The sequence below is a fragment of the Melanostigma gelatinosum genome, assembly GCF_949748355.1.
Source record: "Melanostigma gelatinosum genome assembly, chromosome: 17".
In the NCBI taxonomy this organism is placed as follows: Eukaryota; Metazoa; Chordata; class Actinopteri; order Perciformes; family Zoarcidae; genus Melanostigma; species Melanostigma gelatinosum.
The window spans coordinates 18,548,642-18,568,712 of NC_136650.1; the positions used below are offsets into that span (position 1 = coordinate 18,548,642).

The 20,071-nt window shown below is 45.4% G+C and overlaps 1 protein-coding gene across 1 annotated transcript in view; it reads left to right on the forward strand.

Annotated features, from left to right (window-relative positions):
* LOC306791182 (retinoic acid receptor beta-like) overlaps window positions 1–20,071 on the forward strand; it is a gene marked incomplete at both ends in the record, with an annotated part of 59,537 nt that overhangs the window by 34,850 nt on the left and 4,616 nt on the right. Inside the window, 3 exons of the mRNA XM_079287819.1 lie at window positions 5,823–5,983; window positions 14,420–14,596; window positions 18,914–19,118. Coding sequence (XP_079143945.1) covers window positions 5,823–5,983; window positions 14,420–14,596; window positions 18,914–19,118 — 543 coding nt within the window. The remainder of the gene's footprint in view (window positions 1–5,822; window positions 5,984–14,419; window positions 14,597–18,913; window positions 19,119–20,071) is intronic.

The following is a 20,071-nucleotide window of genomic DNA, read 5'->3' on the forward strand; positions in this document are numbered from 1 at the left end:
AATCCACGATAAACACAACACTGACTTAATATAACCTTTTAAAAGTGTTTGCAAACAGTTGCCGATGTATACATCCAGAAGACACAGAACAACATTGGCATTCATTTGGAGCGGTGTTAGTTTTCGCCTGATGGATGCTAAGTCTAGTACTCGCTCTCTTATTAGCCTGTAGCTCTGTTTTGGTCTCCACCAACTCAAAAATATGTCTCTCGATCTGCTAAATGCTCCACTATGTCCACCAGCTGGCTGCTAATCATCTGTCTGTTATTATTGAATCTCTGCTGTCTCACATCTTTGACACTGTTCAGTCTCCTGCTGAGCTATCCTGCTCGTTTGCTCGGCTTCTTGTCTGTCTGTTTGATTGCGTTCCTTCTGGTTTCACCCGTCTTCTGTAATGTCACGTGATTTCATGTTTGAACTGTTTGTGCCGCTTAACATTGTTTTGTATTTACTGCCTGTCTTCTAGATGTCCTACTTCCCATAATGCTGACTTACTCTAAGATGTCTTTTGTAATCCTGCTCAGCTGTTCATGTTTTGATTTCTCCTGTTCAAATGTTATATGTTGAGTGTTTTATTTGTTTGTTCTAATGACTTTAACGTCCGGCCGAACTGTTGAGACGCAGCCTTTCGTAACACTGGCATATTTACAGTCATGTTGATGAATGTGTATTGCCCCTGAAAAAGAAATAGAAATAAAAAACGTGAAGTTACGCCAGCAAAGGTCTAAGGCTGATGAGTAACGGTGTTCATTATAGGCAGCGGAAAAAAGGAATGGATTGTTTTTCAAATCGCTACCGTCCTTTTCAAGACATATGACGTGACCCACACAACATACTGCCGAGTTCTCACTCATGTCAATGGGATTTTGAATGAGATTCAAACCCGGAAGTTCCAGTTTCACTTCGGCTCTCTGTAGCTACACGCTCACCAAATGCTACGAGGACACAGCTGAGCCACTGGTGTTGCTGTATTTGCTCTGTCATTCCTTCAGACCGTAATTACAAACAGCCAGGAAGGGAAAACAAATTCATGTCATCCTCCTATTCAGAGATATTAGGAATATCTGACAGCATATTATCTTCTATTTTGCGAAATACAATTTTGCGACTCACGTTACACATTCATTTGATCCATTGTGGTTGTAAAAAATAATCTATTATTTCAGTTTTAACAAATACTATACATTTGAATAATAATCTAAATGAAATGTAATGCCTTGGGGCTCTACACAGTCACATAATACTGTATATCTGCACCAGCATTAAACCCCAACCTGTATTCAGCTGCCATCCTCTTTTCCCATTCAACCATCTTAGTGCAATATGGGATCACGAGTTGGCTCTAGTGCGTAAATATAAAGGGCTTTATTGTAATTAAACTAGGGCAGAGGATGCGTCTGTTGTGTTGTCAGCCAAGGAAGGTCCCTTGGGTTGACAACGAGCCCAGCTCTTTCTCTCCGGCTCCCCTCCGTGTTATTCTAAACGTGCAGCTGATCGGAGATCTGCGATGTCGGGACGATCACGCTGCGTGTTGAGTAATAAAGCTGGTCGGATTGTTTTGAGTCTCCTGCCGCGACAGACTTCAAAGATCTGCACTTAGTGCAGCGAAGGACTCTGAGGACTCCGGTCTCTCGGGGTGCGCTTCACGCACAACAATGCAACAACCTGGGCTTTGTTGTGGCTCCTATGGTAAATAGAAGTCGATGTGTTCATCTAGATCGACTTCAATCACTAAACACTGAAACACATTTCACGCGTTGTGTGTGTCCTCGATGCTTAATAAACACGCTGAATGCATTTCCTTCCTCATAAAACATTTGCAAAGCCAGTTTTTGGAAGAAATATAAAACATATATTGTTTACATCCCTTTTGGAGGAGATTTATTTACCAGCGACAAATTATATTTTGCTAAAAAGTTGCTCCAAATTTTACCCCAGACTTTGTTTTGTCCCTCTGATGTTTAAAACCAAACCTACGTACATCCAGTGTCATATTAGTTCACTCTTCAGACCTGAACTTAACATAAAAGAGCACCAAAATACGTATCTCTGAGGTAATCCGTTGATGAACAAAATTAATTAATGGAGCCACAAAAATCGCACAATCCATTTGTGAAGCGCCTGAGTTTTCAGACACGTTTGTTGTCCTCCTTTTTGGAGACTTTGCCAGCGGCACTAAGCTGACAGAGACCGGTTGAGCTGACAGAGTCGTCTGCAGCCGGAAACCTTTTGTGCTCATGTAAGTTCTCAGTTTTACACTTGACAACTTGCTGCATCTCTTAAAAGTAACCAGAAGAAGAAGAAAATAAAAAGCCTTCTAGCAAACAAAGTTCTGTTGCCTTTCACATTGTTTGAAGTCAACGTTGTGTTCAAAGTTCAAAGTTCAAAGTTCACTTTATTGTCAAAGTTTCCACATGTGTTATGCATACAGAAAATTCGAAATGCCGTTTCTCGCAGTCCCACAGTGTAATATAGACATGAACATATAACATATAATAGAATAAAATAGAATAAAGTTAAGAACATAAGGGCCTAGATAAAGGATTAAACAAGTAGCAGCAGAGAATAAAAAGTGACTGGTGCTGATAAAAAGTGACTGGTGCTGATAAAAAGTGACTGGTGCTGGATGAGGGAAGGGGTGTGAGGGGGAGTAGATGTCCTGGTATGTTCCATTTGAGGCAGTGGGGAAAGGTGGGTGAGGGGGAGGGTGGAGAGGTCAGGGGAGAGATGGCAGGGGGGGAGAGAGGGGGAGCGAGAGGAGAGAGGGAGGGAGAGAGTTCAGCATCCTGACCGCCTGGTGGAAGAAGCTGTTCCTCAGCCGGGTAGAGCTCGAACGGAGACTGCGGAACCTTCTCCCTGAAGGCAGGAGGCTGAAGAGGCTGTTGGAGGGGTGGGTGGGGTCACCCGCAATGCCGAGTGCTTTGCGGGTGAGGCGGGTGTTGTAAATGTCCTGTAGTGTAGGGAGTGAGACTCCGATGATCCTCTGGGCAGAGTTCACAATGCGCTGCAGGCTCTTGCGGTTGGAGGCGGTGCAGCTTCCGAACCACAGCGTGATGCAGCTGCTGAGGATGCTCTCAGTGGCGCCTCGGTAGAATGAGAGCATGATGGGGGGGGGGGCTCCTGCTCGCTTGAGCTTCCTGATGAAGTACAGGCGTTGCTGGGCCTTCTTTGCCAGTGCAGTGGTGTTGCTGTTCCAGGTGAGGTCATCTGTGATTGTCACACCGAGGAATTTGGTGCTGCTCACCTGTTCCACAGCAGCACCATTGATGGTCAGAGGGAGGGGGGGTTGGGAGTGGGTTCTCCTGAAGTCAACAACAATCTCCTTTGTTTTCCCCACATTGAGGAAGAGATTGTTATTTTGGCACCAACGGACCAGCTGGTTCACTTCCTTCCTGTAGTTAGTCTCATCGTTGTGGCTGATGAGACCTACCACGGTAGTGTCGTCAGCGAACTTCACGATGTGGTTGGAGCTGTAGTTGGGTTTACAGTCATGGGTCAGCAGGGTGAAGAGAAGGGGGCTGAGCACACAACCTTGGGGGGCCCCCGTACTCAGTGTTAGTGTGTTCGAAGTGTTGTTGTTGACCCGAACAGCTTGTGGTCTCTCTGTGAGGAAGTCCAACAACCAGTTGCAGAGAGAGGGGCTGAGGCCCAGGTCTGTAAGTTTACACACAAGCTGCTGGGGGATGATTGTATTGAATGCTGAGCTGAAATCTATGAACAGCATTCTGACGTAGGAGTTCTTAGTGTCCAGGTGTGTGAGGGCTGGGTGTAGAGCGGAGGAGATTGCATCCTCTGTGGACCGCTTAGTTCGGTAAGCAAACTGAAACGGGTCCAGGGAGGGAGGAAGGGTGGATTTGATCTGCTTCATGACCAGCCTTTCGAAACACTTCATGATGGTAGAAGTCAATGCGACGGGGCGGTAGTCGTTGAAGCAGGCTGGAGATGACTTCTTCGGCACAGGAATGATGGTGGTTTCCTTGAAGCACGTGGGAACAACAGCCTGGCTCAGGGAGGTGTTAAAGATGTCGGTGAGGACATCCGTGAGCTCCTCTGCGCAGTCCCTCAGCACACGACCAGGAATGTTGTCAGGTCCCGCAGCCTTGCGGGTATTAATCCTCAGCAGTGTGCTCCTCACACTGGCTGGGGACAGGCACAGAGCCTGGTCGTCGGTGGGGGGGGTGGTTTTCTGCGCAGGTGTGTTGTTCTGTGCTTCGAAGCGTGCAAAGAAGCCATTGAGGTTGTTAAGCAGGGAGGTGTGACTGTCACAGGTCTGTGGCGGTAGTTTGTAGTCCGTTATGGTCCTAATGCCCTGCCACAGGCTCCGTGAGTCCCTGCTGTCTTTGAAATGTCCTGTGATTTTCCTGGTGTACAGTCGTTTAGCTTTCCTGATGCCACGGCACAGGTCAGCCCTGGCTGCTCCCAGCCCAGCTGGGTCTCCAGCTCTGAAGGCGGTGTCGCGAGCCTTGAGCAGTGTGCGGACCTCCCCTGTCAGCCATGGCTTCTGGTTGGCTCGGATGGTGATGGCTCTGGTGGTAGTTACATCATCAATGCACTTGGTGATGTAACCTGTGACTGTCTCTGTGTATTCTTGAATGTTAATGTGATGGTTGTAGGTGGCTGCCTGCTTGAACATGTCCCAGTCTGTGGTACCAAAGCAGTCCTGAAGTGCAGCTGTACTGTCCTCTGGCCACACCCGTACCTGTTTTGAAACCGGTTTGGTAACCTTTACCCTTGCTCTGTAGGCCGGTTTCAGCAAGACCGTGAGGTGGTCGGAGAGGCCAATGTGGGGGAGGGGGGACGCCTTGTACGCTCCCTTGATCGATGTGTAGACTAGGTCTAATTTGTTGTTTTCCCTGGTTGGAAAATCAACATGCTGGTATATTTTAGGCAGAACAGTTTTTAGGTTAGCATGGTTGAAGTCTCCAGCAACGATGAGAATGCCGTCTGGGTGTGCTGTCTGTTGCTCACTGATGGCTCTGTAAAGTTCACTGAGTGCCTCTTCTCTGTCCTTGTTGTTGGGGCTCGGAGGTATATAAACAGCCACCAGTAGAATGGCTGAAAACTCCCTCGGCAGGTAAAAAGGGCGGCACTTTAAAACCATAAACTCCACCAGCGGGGAACAGTGTTGGTTAACAACAATAGCGTCTCGACACCAAGCATCACTGATGTAAACACACACACCGCCGCCGCGGGACTTTCCCACGCTAACTATGTCTCTGTCTGCTCGGTAGCATGTTAGCTTGTCCAGTTGAATAGCGGAGTCCGGGATGTTGTGGTGGAGCCATGTTTCCGTGAACACGTAAACACAGCAGTCCCTCACCTCACGCTTGGTTCTGAGTAGCCGTATATTGTCCATCTTGTTGTCCAGTGAACGGACATTTGCCATGAGTAATGTTGGAATTGCCGGCTTGTGTGGGCTAGCCGCTAGCCTAGCCCGGATACCTCCACGCTTTCCCCGCTTTTGCTTCCTTTCGCACCGCTTACGCGGTCTCCTTACCGGGTGTGGGTTGACACAATGGGGGGAGCAGAGAAGTCCCAGGCTGCTAAGATCCACGGAGAGTTTGGCTTCCAAGTTGAAGAAAGTTGTACTTTTTCCAAGAAGAAACTCACGGCTGTATTGTTGTGTTTTGCGATATAAGTCCGTCGGGCATGACGAACACAGCGGCAGACTAGACAAACTAGACGAAAAAGACGAAAAAGACGAAAACACTGTTTTTCCGGGACCGCGAGTGGCCGCTGCGACTGCTCGCGCCGCCAGCATGAGCAGATATGTTGTGCATGTCATTGTTGACGCTAATCCATAATCTTTTGTTCTCCTTCAGCTGTTCGAAATGACCGGAATAAGAAGAAGAAGGAGAGCCCAAAGCTGGAGCTGGCAGAGAGCTACGAGCTGACAGCCGAGCTGGAGACCATCATTGAAAAGATTCGTAAGGCCCATCAAGAAACCTTCCCCTCCCTCTGCCAGCTTGGCAAATACACCACGGTGAGTCCACTGTCCTGTGGTGCTTTCTGCAAGATCTGTACGGCAGATGAAAGAAAGTGTTCAGCTTTGGTTGCACTTCTTTTTGAATCATAAACTTGACAACGTGTCTTTGACTCCTTGACCTCGTTTCGCCAACGGCACCGTGTGCGCCTTTGATCCGGTCTAGCTGCAAGTGCAGAGCTCATGATGTTAATCAATTTATTTTACTGTACTCTTAATCCCCCTCTAATGCACCTCGAGAGCACAGATGCAGACTGCTGACTGGACAGCAAATCCTCCCCAACAACACTTCTTCTTCTTCTCTCAATAGCTGTGGATTGGACATTAAAAAAACAAACATGCATCATAATAGCACTGTGCAGCTATGACTTCCAGCCTCTGGTGAGACTGCACCGATACTAATTATCAGACTTCGGGCCGATACTGACTCAAAAAGCTGGATCAGGTATCAGTGACAACGTTTAAGTCGAGCCTGATGTTGCCTGTTGACGAATAAAAGAAGGATCCCAGTCTCTTCCACACAGTGAGGCATACATCTTATTAATGAAACACTGGTATCAAATTGGTACTTTGCATCGGCCGATACCCAAAGCACAGGTATCGCTGCCTGTATTGGGACTAACAGCGTGTGTTTACCCCAGTTTGTAAATGTAGCAACAGTGAGAGGAGATAATAAAACGAGATTGTCAGGACTGGAAGACGTTGCAGCTGCCAACTTCAAACCCTCGCCTGGAAATACTTGCCAGCCAGGCAGCTGCTCGTCAGTCTGGTTGAGGCTGGCACCAACTCGAGCCTTTCGTTTTTTGGCATGTCTGAAAAATTGAATAAATGCAGCTATTCCAGCTCATCATTATGTGCTTCCGTGGATCAAAACGAGGTGCGGAAGTGACAGATTTGCGCGCTAATGTGCGACGGAGCCAAGATGGGTGTTACGAATGCTCATCAAGGGTTTATTATGCCCGTCATCTCCCGTCGTCAAGGTTGAGAGGTCTGTGCCGTCCCTGAACCTCCCTCAAACCCTCAAACCCTCAAACGTCGGTGCTAAACTAACAACCCGTGAAAGGCCAGATAGCGAGGGGATGCTAATCCACGCAGGACCTTGAAGAAGAGTCCCGTCAGTCGGACACGCCAAGGCCTCGCTTGTGGCCGACCCTGTAAAAAAAAAAAGGGAACCGTAGAGCCCCCTTCATCTGAGCGACAGCGAGCTCCTCTTTCTCCTCCCGCACTCGTCGTCATGACTGGGTGCAAAAGTTGGAGGTCAGGCAAATGTCGAAGAGAAACCTCTAGAGGGAGCGTTTTGACGCAGCGAGGCCTCGGCCGTTCGGCCGAGTTTTGTGACGCTTTGACAAGGGTAACGGTCGGAGCCGCAGGACGGGTGATGGCTTGATAGCGAGGCGGCGGAGATTGCGGCGCTTTGATTGACAGGTTGGTGTGGCAGCATTGTGCAGGGGGGGGGGGAGCTGACAGCGTCGAAATGCGTTTGTTTTTAAAGATGACTTACATATAGATTATAGCCGGCGCGAGTGTGTCGTGATTGACACCGACGCTGCACAAACAGTCTTCTGTAGGGAAACGTGTGAGAGCGGGGGGGGGGGGGGGGGGGGGGCATGTTTCATGATTTGGCGGTGCTCGTCTCACGACACCTGTCAATCATGTCAAATACTGTTTGTACAAAAATACAACTGAGCAGCCACAATGCGCAGTGATGGATCTCTTGTTCTCGTGATGAAAGTCTTTCACTCCCTGACAATACACTTCGGAGCGGAGATAGTTAAGAGATGCTGAAACGGAGCAGATTTACAGAGAGAGGAGCTATTAGCTTTCCGCTGTGTGCAGCTGTGTGCAGCTGTACACTGCTGCTGCTGTCGTTTCAGTGTACAGTAAGCTCCCGTCTCCATAACTCTGTATTCTTTCCCTTTCACTCCCAACACAAAGCTCCTAATCGTTGTAACCCCTCTCTACTCCACCCTCATCCCATTCCCTCTCCCACCAGACACTTCAATGATTTGTTTTTTTTACAAAATAAACAGTCTGCATTGAGGCAAAAATAAAAAAGTGGGACATAAACGCAGAAATCTTGCTCCCTGGTTCGGATATAAGCCAGTGTTTGCTGGAGTGGCAGTCGGGCCTCAGATAAAGCCTTCATCTGGATCAGTGGTAATTATGCTTGCTCGCAGACTGTGAGAAGTTCCTCATGATTACAAGCGATTGGATCCTGATGCGCCTTTTGAGTCCTCCTCGTCGGAAACAGAAGAGGAGCTCCCGCGCACCTAGATTAGGTTAAAGCTCCAATTATGTGGTGAAATATTCAAATCCTAGTCTGCGGTGATTTAGGAGTTCATTGCCGGGTTAGCGGAGATAGCCGCGCGAGTGAGAGGGCTTAGCTCGACAGTGAATAACGCTTCATTGACAGTGATGGTGATGAAAAACGAGCTGGGCAGTTTCAAAGACAAAATAAAACATTAGCGCTCGGCGGGCCCACGGCGGCTCCAGGCAGCGGCGGCTGCTGCTTGTACAGAGATATTAGCCACATTACGGTTTTCCCGCCATCGCTATTCGTCACAGGTGCTGGCTGCTTTTACTGCCTCCTCCCTCGCTGCGTCTGTACACACGAGCCCGCTGACGTACCGCGGAGGGCTCATCTCCACACCGCCAGCTTCTTTTCTAATGTCGCAAGTTGTCCAATTTGTTTGGATAAATGTTCTTAAATGAAATTAGAATTCCCCGGCAACTTCCTTGTTTCGCTCAATTGAATTATGGGACTTGTGTAATTGACTGAGATTGCAAGTAGGGGGGGGGGGGGTGTTAAAAAAAAATAAGAAATCCAACTGCGAATTATCTCACCCTCCTCCCTCTTCAGCTCCCCCTTTTTTCTTCCCTGTCCCTCTCCACCCGGAGGGAAGAGCAAGATAAGTTGCTTTAATATCCTCCACCTCCACCTCCACCGTACGTGCATTGTGCAAACACACACGCACTCCACTCACACACACGCATGTCTCGGCACCTCCTCCTTCCCCATCAAATCGGATGTCAATCAGTGGAATGTGCGTCCGTAGTGCTGTTGTGTCGACTGCAGCTCGTTGTCCGTGATTTAAGCACGGCCCTAATGTGCCTCTCACTTAACCCCAGATCATATTAGATGATCTCTCTCTCTCCTCTCTTTATATCCCCCTCTCTCTCTCTCTCTCTCTCGCTCCCTCTGGCTCGTGACAGTGTCCAGCAGCCGCGGTGCTAGCTGCCTCACAGTAACAACCTCCGGGGGATTGATGTGCTGTGAGGCGGAGGGCTGCTCCAGCTGTCTCCACAGTCACTTCGGTGGGCTGCAGGTCGCTGCTGTATTCAAGCCCTCTCACACCGAAAGAGCTCCTGGGGCTTTGGCTTAGACCGATGTTGAAGTTCGCCAACATATTAAGTAGATATTGGATTTTCAGTAGAGGAGGTCATATTCGTCGGTCACTTTTCCCACCAGCTCCTTTTTCTTCGTCAGCTCAAAACCGGTGTGCTGTCCAGAGATCATGTCATCTGTTGTTCAATGTTTAAAGTTCGGTTTTATCAAATTCAAATGGAAAAACTTTACGTTCTACATGGTCTCTGTTTTATAGGCAGATTCCAGTTCTCTCAGGCTTAGGATGTTTAAATTTGACAACTTTAGGCCAATATATTATTTTATATTTCTACACCAAAATATGATTCCTGGCAATATAAAATAAGCTTTTAGACAGATATGAGTCAACACAAATTCAATTGAATTGCACATTAAATATGAAATTCAGACAATAAGAAATTCAGAGAACTTCTTTTAGGGAACAAGAACTTGTGAACTTCTAAAAACCTGAGTGCTCAATTTTTTTCCAAAACGTCCTCAATGTTACTGTGATTCATTGGAATAGCTCCAGTGTAGAGTTGTTGGTCTGAATGCTGTTGCTGTTGTTTCTACCCTGACGAGAATGACGCAGAGACAAATTATACCACATTTGGCACAAATAGAGAGATTACATAACACCCCTGCGACTAGAAATCTCACAGTCTTGTCTTTTATCTTCTGAAAGCTGCTGGGTAGACGTGTGTTCGCTCCCTTGGTTTCACTGTGAAAAGTAAAAAAAAAGGTCAGAATTAAAGTTTGAGTTAATGCTACAGACTGATTTTCTTATTGATGTCCAGCTGTAATATTCCCTTTGGGTTTTGACATACTATCGTTATGTAATGCTATTTTTGTCTGTATCTTCTATTTATTATTCATCTGCTTATGCAACTCACTTTAAAACTGAGAAGTCTGAAAGCAAGGTTTATTCTCATGTTCCCCAAAAATGCAGGAAAGTCAGATATAACCAAATTAGTGTTTCACGGTATACCGATACTTGGAAAGTGTTGCAATACTTTGCCGTCAAAAACGCTCCAATTCCCCATTTCATTGTTCATTAAGAGTCACATTGTTTTAATAAGAGCCCTATTTATGATGCGTCAGCATCAGGGCAGTGAGTGTGTGCACGCTGCAAATACAAGTGCTCTGCAGATTCACAGAGCAAAATATGGCACTGAAGTACTGTAACCGAGTATTATAAGTTGCTATCCTATACTTCTATACAATAGCACGTAGGATCCGTGGTCCGAACCAAGAGGGCAAACTCATTATTGCTCCCACCTTGTTAACGGCAGCAGCGTGGCATTACAGCTTCACTTTTCTTACCTTTCACAATAAAAGCCCGAGACATATACATTGCATCGCTGCCCGTGAGAGGGCAACTATACTCACTCAGAGCATTTAGCCACAGAACTGCTCGCACTTATCTCTGCGAAGATGTTATCCTGTTATAAGCTGCAGTGTGACATGTGACGATGGAGAGATTTAAACGAAGAGTTTCTCCTGGTTGGATGTTCAAATGTATGATCGTGCTGTGAGAAAACAGTTCACTTCTGTTATTTTACAGCTTCTTTTCAGACCCTCCACTGCCGTGCATTGACTTTTTTTATAAATTGTATTAATTGATGCACAAAAAAAGAAGAATAATTTGAAGTTCCACGGTCTTTCATCGATTATTCCATAACTTCTCCTGATGTTTCAGGGTTTTGTTGAGGTATTGTTTAACTATCGAGATATTTCAGGCAGGTATTATATCAAAGTCATCATTTTGGTATCGTGACACGAAATGGCAAGCTGCAATGTTGACGTTAGGTTGTCTCAATAATATTGGCTAAAATACACAAAGAGAGCATGTTCCTCTCTCCGTCTCTGAATCCAGTCTGGCTGGAGACACTTTGCTTCATGCCGCAGACTTTTTTTTCATTACAGTTGTTTATACTGAAAAACAGAGGAGCCTAAATGTCCAAGGAGTTTGTTCGGAGACACAAAGCACTCTGTATCTTTGCAGTTGAATTTATGATCTGAAAAGAAAAGGCCGTGTAACAGTCAATTACAGCAGCACGGAGGCTTTGTTTCCACATCTCTTAGGGCCTGTGAATCTACTGTGTACACTCCGAACACATCACAATGTTCCTGCAGGCCCGGGCCGTGGCATAAACCTTGTTGATGCTGTCAAGAGCAATTTTAATTTTGTTGTTTGTTTATATTCTGAAGCGCCAGCCCTGTTGCAAAATCAGAAAGAGGGGAAGCAGTGGAGTCTTATAAAAACATGTAGTGTATGCTGCAAGGGAATGTATCACACAGCGGACTGGTACACGGTCATGATATAAAGTATTCGTGCTTATATGCTATAGCTGATACCTGACAATGAATTGTAGTACAATAACAGCAGAGGTATGGATGAGGTCAGTTACACTCTTAGGAGTAAGGGTTCAAGCTGAAGGGCTGAGGTTCTGCTCAGAACCATTTGCTTTTGAAGAAAACTTTTTTTCAGGACAGTTGGAGGTTTGAGTTTTAGAAGAGAACACACACAAATTCACGGATTGTGAACCATGATTGTTGAGGGTTGCACTGCATCACATCAGCCCCGGCCCTTTAGGGTTCTAGATGAACCCTGGGGATGTAAAAAGGGTTCTCTGTAGAACCCCCTGTGTGGGTTGTAGATGAAATCCTTGCAATATAAAAGTGTTTTTGGTAGAACCACCAGGATGGGTTCTTGTTACCACCCTTAGAAGATGGAAAGGTTCTGGATAGAACCTTCCAGAGGGGGTTATGGGTTGAACCCTTAAATCATAGAAGGGTTCTCTGTAGAACCTCTCATAGGGAGTTCTGGGTGGAACCTTTCACAGATGTGTCTAGTTTTAACCCTTGATGTTGGGCTCTAGGTTAAACCCTCTGGAAGGGTTTAAGGTGGAACCTTTATAAAAGGTTCTACCAGGAACCCAAAACGGGTTATTTTAAGCTGAAACGCCCTATAAGGTTCTAGTTAGCACCTTTCTTTTTAGAGTGTATACACAGCGTCTCTGATACAGTTTGTCCACCAGAGAGCACTGTAGATGTTTTGGTCAGTCACTATCTTGGTCACATTTTTTTTGTTAAAAACACAGAAAACCAATAATCCAGTTTAAAAGGTCAAAGCAAACACAAGTTGGTCCTGTCTGGGCTTTCCTGCTGTCCACCCTGTACACACAGTAGATACGGTAAAGACCCGTCTCTCCTCCCTGTGTTAGTGTGTGTGTGTGTGTGTGTGTGTGCTGTGTCCTTGCTACATGTGGAGACTCACTCATGTGGAACAGATGGGCTGTTTCATGTAAACCATCAGAACAACAAACAAACGATCATCAGACGCTCCGTCCCCATCAGACGGCACACTACGGCTTTCCCCCCCGCTACACCCAAACAATTCCCCAACTGCTGCTCATTCTCCCCTCCGTGCATCTGAATCTCTCCATCACACCGTATTCTGCTGGAATGGCCTTTTCTTTCCCTCTTTTTCTCCTCTTCCTCTTCTCCTCCTGGCGCTTTCAAACTCAGAGCAGCTCTGGTCGATGTTCACTCAGAAACACTCTGAAATAAAGTCTGTTTGATTGGAAAATCATCAGTGTGGGATATTACTGGAGAGTTCGGATGTCTCATCGTCTGTTTCTGACTGGACTACATTTCTTCAGGAAACATTTAGGTAGAACGTTATATGCCTGAATGGAAAATCAGCCTCTTCATTACTCCACTTTGTCACCTGTGGCTCTTGGAATATTGTCAAAAGTTTTTACTATTTCATCACGCAATATAGACTAAACGAGTCAATATTTTTTTTAATGCATTGTTCAATGACCAGCACAATAATCTACAACTGAAAAAATATCATTAGATGCAGCCCGCCAGTGTTTAACAGCAGCTACAACGTTGCAGAATTAAGTTCCATTTGTTTATTGTAATGACAAAAATAGTTAAAGTATACAGGTTCCACTCAGAACTGGGTCCTTATCAAGGTACGACAGCATCTAAACCGGAGGTCTAAACGCTGGAATTATAGGACAATTCAACTTGGGTGTTTGGGTTATCATTTGTGATGGTGATAAAAACATCATTTTCACTTTGTTATTCACTGAGAACTGGGAACACAGTGACATCGATTTGTTTTTAAAGAAATCCAATGGGGGCGCAAAACAGTCAGTCAGAAGACCAGACGGGGTTCAGACCAAAACCCTGCCAACACTTTAAAGGGAAAGTTCACCCCAAACTCAAAAATACATAATACGTACCTTCCTAACTGCAGCGCTATTTATCAACCTAGATTGTTTTTGTGCCTCTCGTCCATGAGCAGACGCATGTTTCCATCTGATCCAAAATAATCACCGTCATTTAAAGAGCACATCAGAGGTGGATGACACCGGCTGTCGTGTGATGTTTTTAATCAAAAGCCAACAAACTGATGCATCAATCTCCCCCCCAGCTCACGCGTCATGAGAAGAACTCCCAGCATTCATGCTCCTCCTCCCTCCTCCCTCCCACAGTGCCTCTCTTTTCTCACATACTTAACTTTCCTCTCGTTCTTTCCCCTCTCTGGTGTCTTACAGCACTTTTACTTACACTTTTTACTCTTTCTGCACATTGCAATATGTGGCGGTGTCTTCACTGCTCCCTGGCTTTCTTCCAATCGCTGCTCCCCCTCCAGTGTTTGTGGAGCTCTTCTGGACCGTGGAGCTGTATTAATGGCCCCTCCGGCTTCAAACCGCTCCGTGCTACCTGTCACCGCTCCGTTTCTGCAACCCATCATTGCCGAAGCATCCCACTGACACTGTTACGCTCATTATCGCAGGGCCCGGCCACCCGGCTCAGCTCAGCGTATTCACAACAGCAATCCTGCCAGTGTGTTTTTGAGAGCTCAGGTCTTATGGAGCCTACTTACTGTATGTAAGTGTGACACATATGCGGCGTGAAGCGGGTGCACTGAGGAGATCATTAGCAGCAGTCTGTGCAATGACAAAAGCAGCTGCCTCTTCGCCTGACGCCTTGCTCTCTGTTCGTGTGGGTTTCAATATGTGTGTGTGTGTGTGTGTGTGTGTGTGTTGCAGAACTCGAGTGCAGACCACCGTGTGAGGCTGGACCTGGGCCTGTGGGACAAGTTCAGCGAGCTGGCCACCAAGTGCATTATCAAGATCGTGGAATTTGCCAAACGAGTGCCTGGCTTCACAGCGCTGACCATCGCGGACCAGATCACGCTCCTGAAAGCTGCCTGCCTGGACATTCTGGTGGGTGTTGGTGCTTTTATTTTGGAGGCATGATTGTTTCCGGGGATGAGACTGTTGTTGAAGCGGCTTCACGATTACATCAATTTCTTTACCAATTAAATTCCAAAATGACGTCTTTCAGAGCATTGTTTCAGGCATCTCGAAACTTGGCATGCATCATCTCTTTGTAGCTAAAATTGGCTGATGTCAGCAAAAAATAAGAATATAACTGGCTTCAAATGTAATGTTTTAATGGTACATTTGTGACAGTATTGGGACTCTTAGTTAGCACTGTGTTTTGAGAGGTATGTCTCCTTGCCTCTGTGCAAATTCCCAGATTGTTCCATTCATTTACAATCCTTAACTCTTTACATTGGCCATAAACAAAAGGAATACTTTTCACATGTTTGCTTGGTGCACAGTTCTCCAGTCTCTTTCCTGCCTTTTACTCTGTATTGGGCACCATACTGTGAACGAGTTGTCCTTGAACAGAGTAACTCAAAGAGACACAGTTCAGCTGCTTCTTCAGTGAACTCTAAAATATTCAGTAATGAGTTAAAAACCTTCCCAGAGCTGTTCGCAGCAGTGACATAACACCGTTATATAAACACACCTCTTTACCAGACTTCAGTTTATTCTCATGTTTAGTTTCTCTTTTCCCCGTTGTTCCTGGTTGTGTAGGAATCCAAACCTTATTGGATGCCCTACTCAGCTGGCGCAAGGAAGATCCGAGTAATTGATCGTGCCAGTCAACTCGATTCTTCACGTGGAGTAGCTGTCTGTAGCGGAGATTCGATTATACGCACGCAGGAACATTTTTCAGCCTCTAATCTACAGATGCAGAAATATCTGCAGAGTCGGCCGGCTGCCGCGGCTGAATGTTTGTTTGTTGTTCAGGAGTTGTTAAGTGGAGCAATGTACTGTACTACTGTAGCCGCAGTAATGAGATGGAAAGAAAAAAAAGGCAAATGGCTGCCTCTCTTCCTCTTCTGTCTCCCTCATGCATGCTTGGCTGTTGTAAGGGGGGGGGGGGATTTGATTAGCATTCATTGCTCAGAGGGAGAGGAAGGAAGAGAAAGTGATGACAGGCTTGTTGTGTGTCATCTGGTCATAATTTGTGACCTGGAGTATAATTCACAGTTCAGCACCCAATGGTAGTTTTGAGCCCAGGGTGGCTTTAGACAGCTGGCTCAAACACAGAACTATGACACTCTTAACTGTATAACAACGACGTCACCGTGACCTCACCCATTGGTTTGTAGACTTCCTTTTTGAAGCCAATAGTTCGGCATTTTAGCGATCTGTACAATAGAATTTACCCCTGCTGGCAATTAGAAATACTGCAAGTTTAAGAGACTTCTACACTGTCTTCACTTTTCATAACCGAAGTGTTGCCCCCTGGTAACAAGGTACCCAGTGTGTCCAGCACACTGAAGCTGAAGATAGCACACATGTTTGTACGCTATACATGAAGCTAGAGGAAGTAGACGGTTAGCTTAGCATGCAGGTCGAAAGCGGCGGAAACCGCCTGGCTCTAGTTATTCAATTTCAATATCTCAGTAATCTGAGGAAATGAGTAGAACGCTAAACCTTGATTGACTTTTTTTTAAACATATGTGATGACATAAGGTACTTTTAAGAGTGTATTCTAGTGTAATTTAAGTCTTGGTACCACTTTCTCAAAAGTCACCCTTTGTTAAAGGTTTACAAGTAGGAGCCATAGAAATAGAATGGAAGTAGAACTGTTTGACGAGTTCAGTTGACGAGTTCAAAATAAAATGGCACTCAGCACTGCGCATTGATCATAGAATCAGAATTAGTCCACAATGGCAAAGTTACACTCCGACCATCCTGCTATGTTGATTTGAACGTGAATGTCCGCTTTACTCTCGCTCTGTTTCTATTGTTGTAACTAATGGCTTTATTAATAATTAATAAATCATTTGCTAATGCTTTATTGTCAGTTTCTGTTATAAGCCATTGAGAAGAACTACTTTAGAGGAGCCGGGTTTTGCAATGTTCGTCATCAATTGCTTATAACTGAGTTATAAAGCATCATGAAATGATTTGTTAACAGTATACAGACTTTAGTTACAACTAATAAAAACTTCATAATGAGTACCTCATGAGAAGGTGGTACTTAAACCTGCCAAGTGTGTCTCTCGCTTGTTCTATATTTTGGACTAAATGAAGTGTAACTAGTTACAGTAAAGACAGACTGCAGTTTTTGCATATGATGGAGCTCGCAGCAGCTGCTCACTTGTCAGTTGCTAATAGTTCTGTGGCGAACCAGCCAGCATGCTGCAGTCCAAATACATTCTCTCCAAACAGCTGTCTTACATTTTGCGCCAATATAGCAGTTTCCTTTCCTCTTGTTCTCCTCACCTCTTTATGACCAACAGAAAACACGCTGGTTAAAACAGTTAGTCTGGAATCGGCAGGTTTAGACTTTGAAAAAGATTGGAATCGGCCAAGAAAATTGCAATCCGTGCATCTCTGTTGTTGCAACAGCATGACAGAAAAACAGCAAAGGACAAACACGGTCGAAATGGATTTATTACAACTTGGCAACCCAAATGTTGTTATTTTTCCTGGCTTATTGCTGATATATTCAAGTAACATGCTAGTTATGAAGATGCATATTTATGTGAGTTGTAAATGCAAAGTAGCGTAATCATATCCGGACACAACCTGGATAAATGAATGCTGATGAAAGTGAGCATTAGTTTGCTGTACGTACACTATTTGTTATTCAGTGTGTGTGTGTGTGTGTGTGTGTGTGTGTGTGTGTGTGTGTGTGTGTGTGTGTGTGTGTGTGTGTGTGTGTGCGTGTGTCTAAGCGCAGGCCTGGCCAGCCGGTGCGAGTCACCGCCAGTAGCCATGTTTTATTCTGTTTCATGTTGCAGACACGCCTGCCACTCACTGTCAGAGCCAGCCCACTCAAATAGCTTCAAAGGCCACTGTCGGCTTCACATCCACCATCAGTGGCTTCATTAGGTGTACACACACACACACACACACACACACACACACACACACACACACATGCAGTGCAGCAGGAGACTCAAAGGTTATTTTCTTTGAGCGTGAGGAAGGTCGTTGTTTTGGATATGCTTGTTGTCTCTCCTGCTCTTTATTAGAAACGTGTGAGCTGGTTAGGACTTAAGAGTCTCATTCTAGAGTCCACCTGCCCAGGTTAGCATGTTATCATCAGTCATTAGTGCGGTTACAGTGATGCAGCAGTTAAAGAATGGTGTTTTTCTGCATTTGTTCTCCGTATTTGATTTTGATTAAAGGGTTGGTCCACCCGAAACTGCACAGCCTATTGACCAATATTGTCCCACTTTCAACGCGACATTAACTGATCTTTTTGGGCCACTTGGGGGTCCATGTAAAAAAGCTGAAAACATGTCACCTGATATATTGTCACCAGCAGGGTTTATCAGATCGTTTTCAATGAAAACAGCTGCCTGCTGCTGGAAGGAACATACAGGAAAACAAACTAAAACGAGGCTGTGAGTGATGATTCCCTTTGGGTCTGTCACCATGAGTGACACCTTAGACATTACTCATAGTTCTGTGATCAATTGTTGTTCGAAAACTATTGAATAGTGCAGCATTACATTTATTTATTTATTCAACACAAACGAGTGTTGAAGGCAAAATCTCAAAGTCCTGGACAAATAAAACAAAGACTTTGTGTGGTTAGCTCATCACTAAAACTGTTTCTAAAAACATGAACCTGTTACGTATTTTACAGCTTGTGATGTTAAATTTGAGTAGAAGTTGGATGATATCACTGACTGTATCTCTAGTCTTGTTTACATCAAAAATACACCTTTCTGATCTTGAGGAAGTCCAGAGGGCAGAAAGAATGCAAATGAAACTACAGTGAAACTTCAGTAATGGCTTTGTTAATGGTTTATAAATAATGTACTCATGCTTTATAGATGAGTTATAAACAATTAAGTTGTTCTGTGTTCTTGTATTTGGTTCAAATCCATTCATAATTGATGAATAAATTGTTAATAAATGTATTTCCGTGCAGATCCTCGGCAGCCCTTTTCGGAAAGTACACGGCCATATGGTCCAAACAGTGAAAGGGATTCTTCACAACCTGGCAACTGATGATTTTGTGCTTTTCTGGAACATTTTCCACACTGACAATAGCCTTAGGTAGACACTCAATCTGTCAGTTTTTGTAATAAAACTGCTCAACTTAAAGATGTTCAAAGCCAAACTCTATTAATCAAGCCCACCTGTACATCACTTAAAGTTTGCTTCACACTAAATCCCTGCTGACTGATCTTTTCCCTGCCTTCCTTCCCTCCATATCAGATCCTGCGCATCTGTACGCGGTACACCCCCGAGAAGGACACCATGACCTTTTCAGATGGGCTGACCCTCAACCGGACGCAGATGCACAACGCTGGCTTCGGCCCGCTCACCGAATTGGTGTTCACTTTTGCCAACCAGCTGCTGCCCATCGAGATGGACGACACGGAGACAGGCCTCCTCAGCGCCATCTGTCTCATCTCCGGAGGTGGGCGAGCCGGGGCAGGGCGCGATAGTGAGGGGAGGGGACAGCAGCTTTGTTAAGGAAGGGAATAAGTAAGGTCTCCGGGGATAAAGCAGAAAGTTCGACAAGCCTCTGAGTGGGCGAACATGAATACATGGTTGATTGACAACTGAGCTGGGAGGGCCAGGGAGAGACGATGTCAACAAACTAGTGTCGTTTAGGAATAAGAACCACATCATTTAGCAACTGTAAAGACAGACGTCGACCTTCGCAGGTGCGTTCTAAAGCTTTTCAATGTGCTACAGCTGACGAGCTCATTAGCTACCTGACGTGACGTTCTTTTGGTGGCTTGTTTGACGAGCTGAGGGGCAGGACAAAGGACAAAGGACGTGTCACTGAGGCATTCGGCTCTTCTTGTGTTGTGTCACAGCTGTTGGCAAAGATAGAACGATGGCCAGGCAACACCTTCAACAGGATACAACCCAATTTTCTCTCATTAATGAAAAGACAAATTCACAAGCAATCAAACATACCCTTGCTCTATGCTGCAGTCTTACTTTTAACGAGCAAACTTTGGATAGACATTCTATTACATAACATTTCAGAAGAACATAAAAGGAGAAAAAAAAACTCACCAGGGGGAGTGTATGTGGTCCCACCCCACTTGCTTTGTCAGCTCACCAAATGATCTTTAAAAGGAACTGATTAAAGAGGATCTGGGGACATGATGGGATATTCAGGTATTTTTCATGTGTGGCCAATGTGGCAGCTGTTCAGCAAATGTTACATCTATGCTTTAAGTTGAACAGACTTGATTGCCGATATGGAAAGAATCTGGTATATGCACGGACAAGGGGGGTGTAGGGAAACACTTTTGTAAAGTATCAGGTAGTTGAAGCTTCAGCCGAGAAACATCAACGTCTCTCTGCAGAATCTCAGATGGATATGTCACATTTACGGCTTTTTGCTGCCTGATT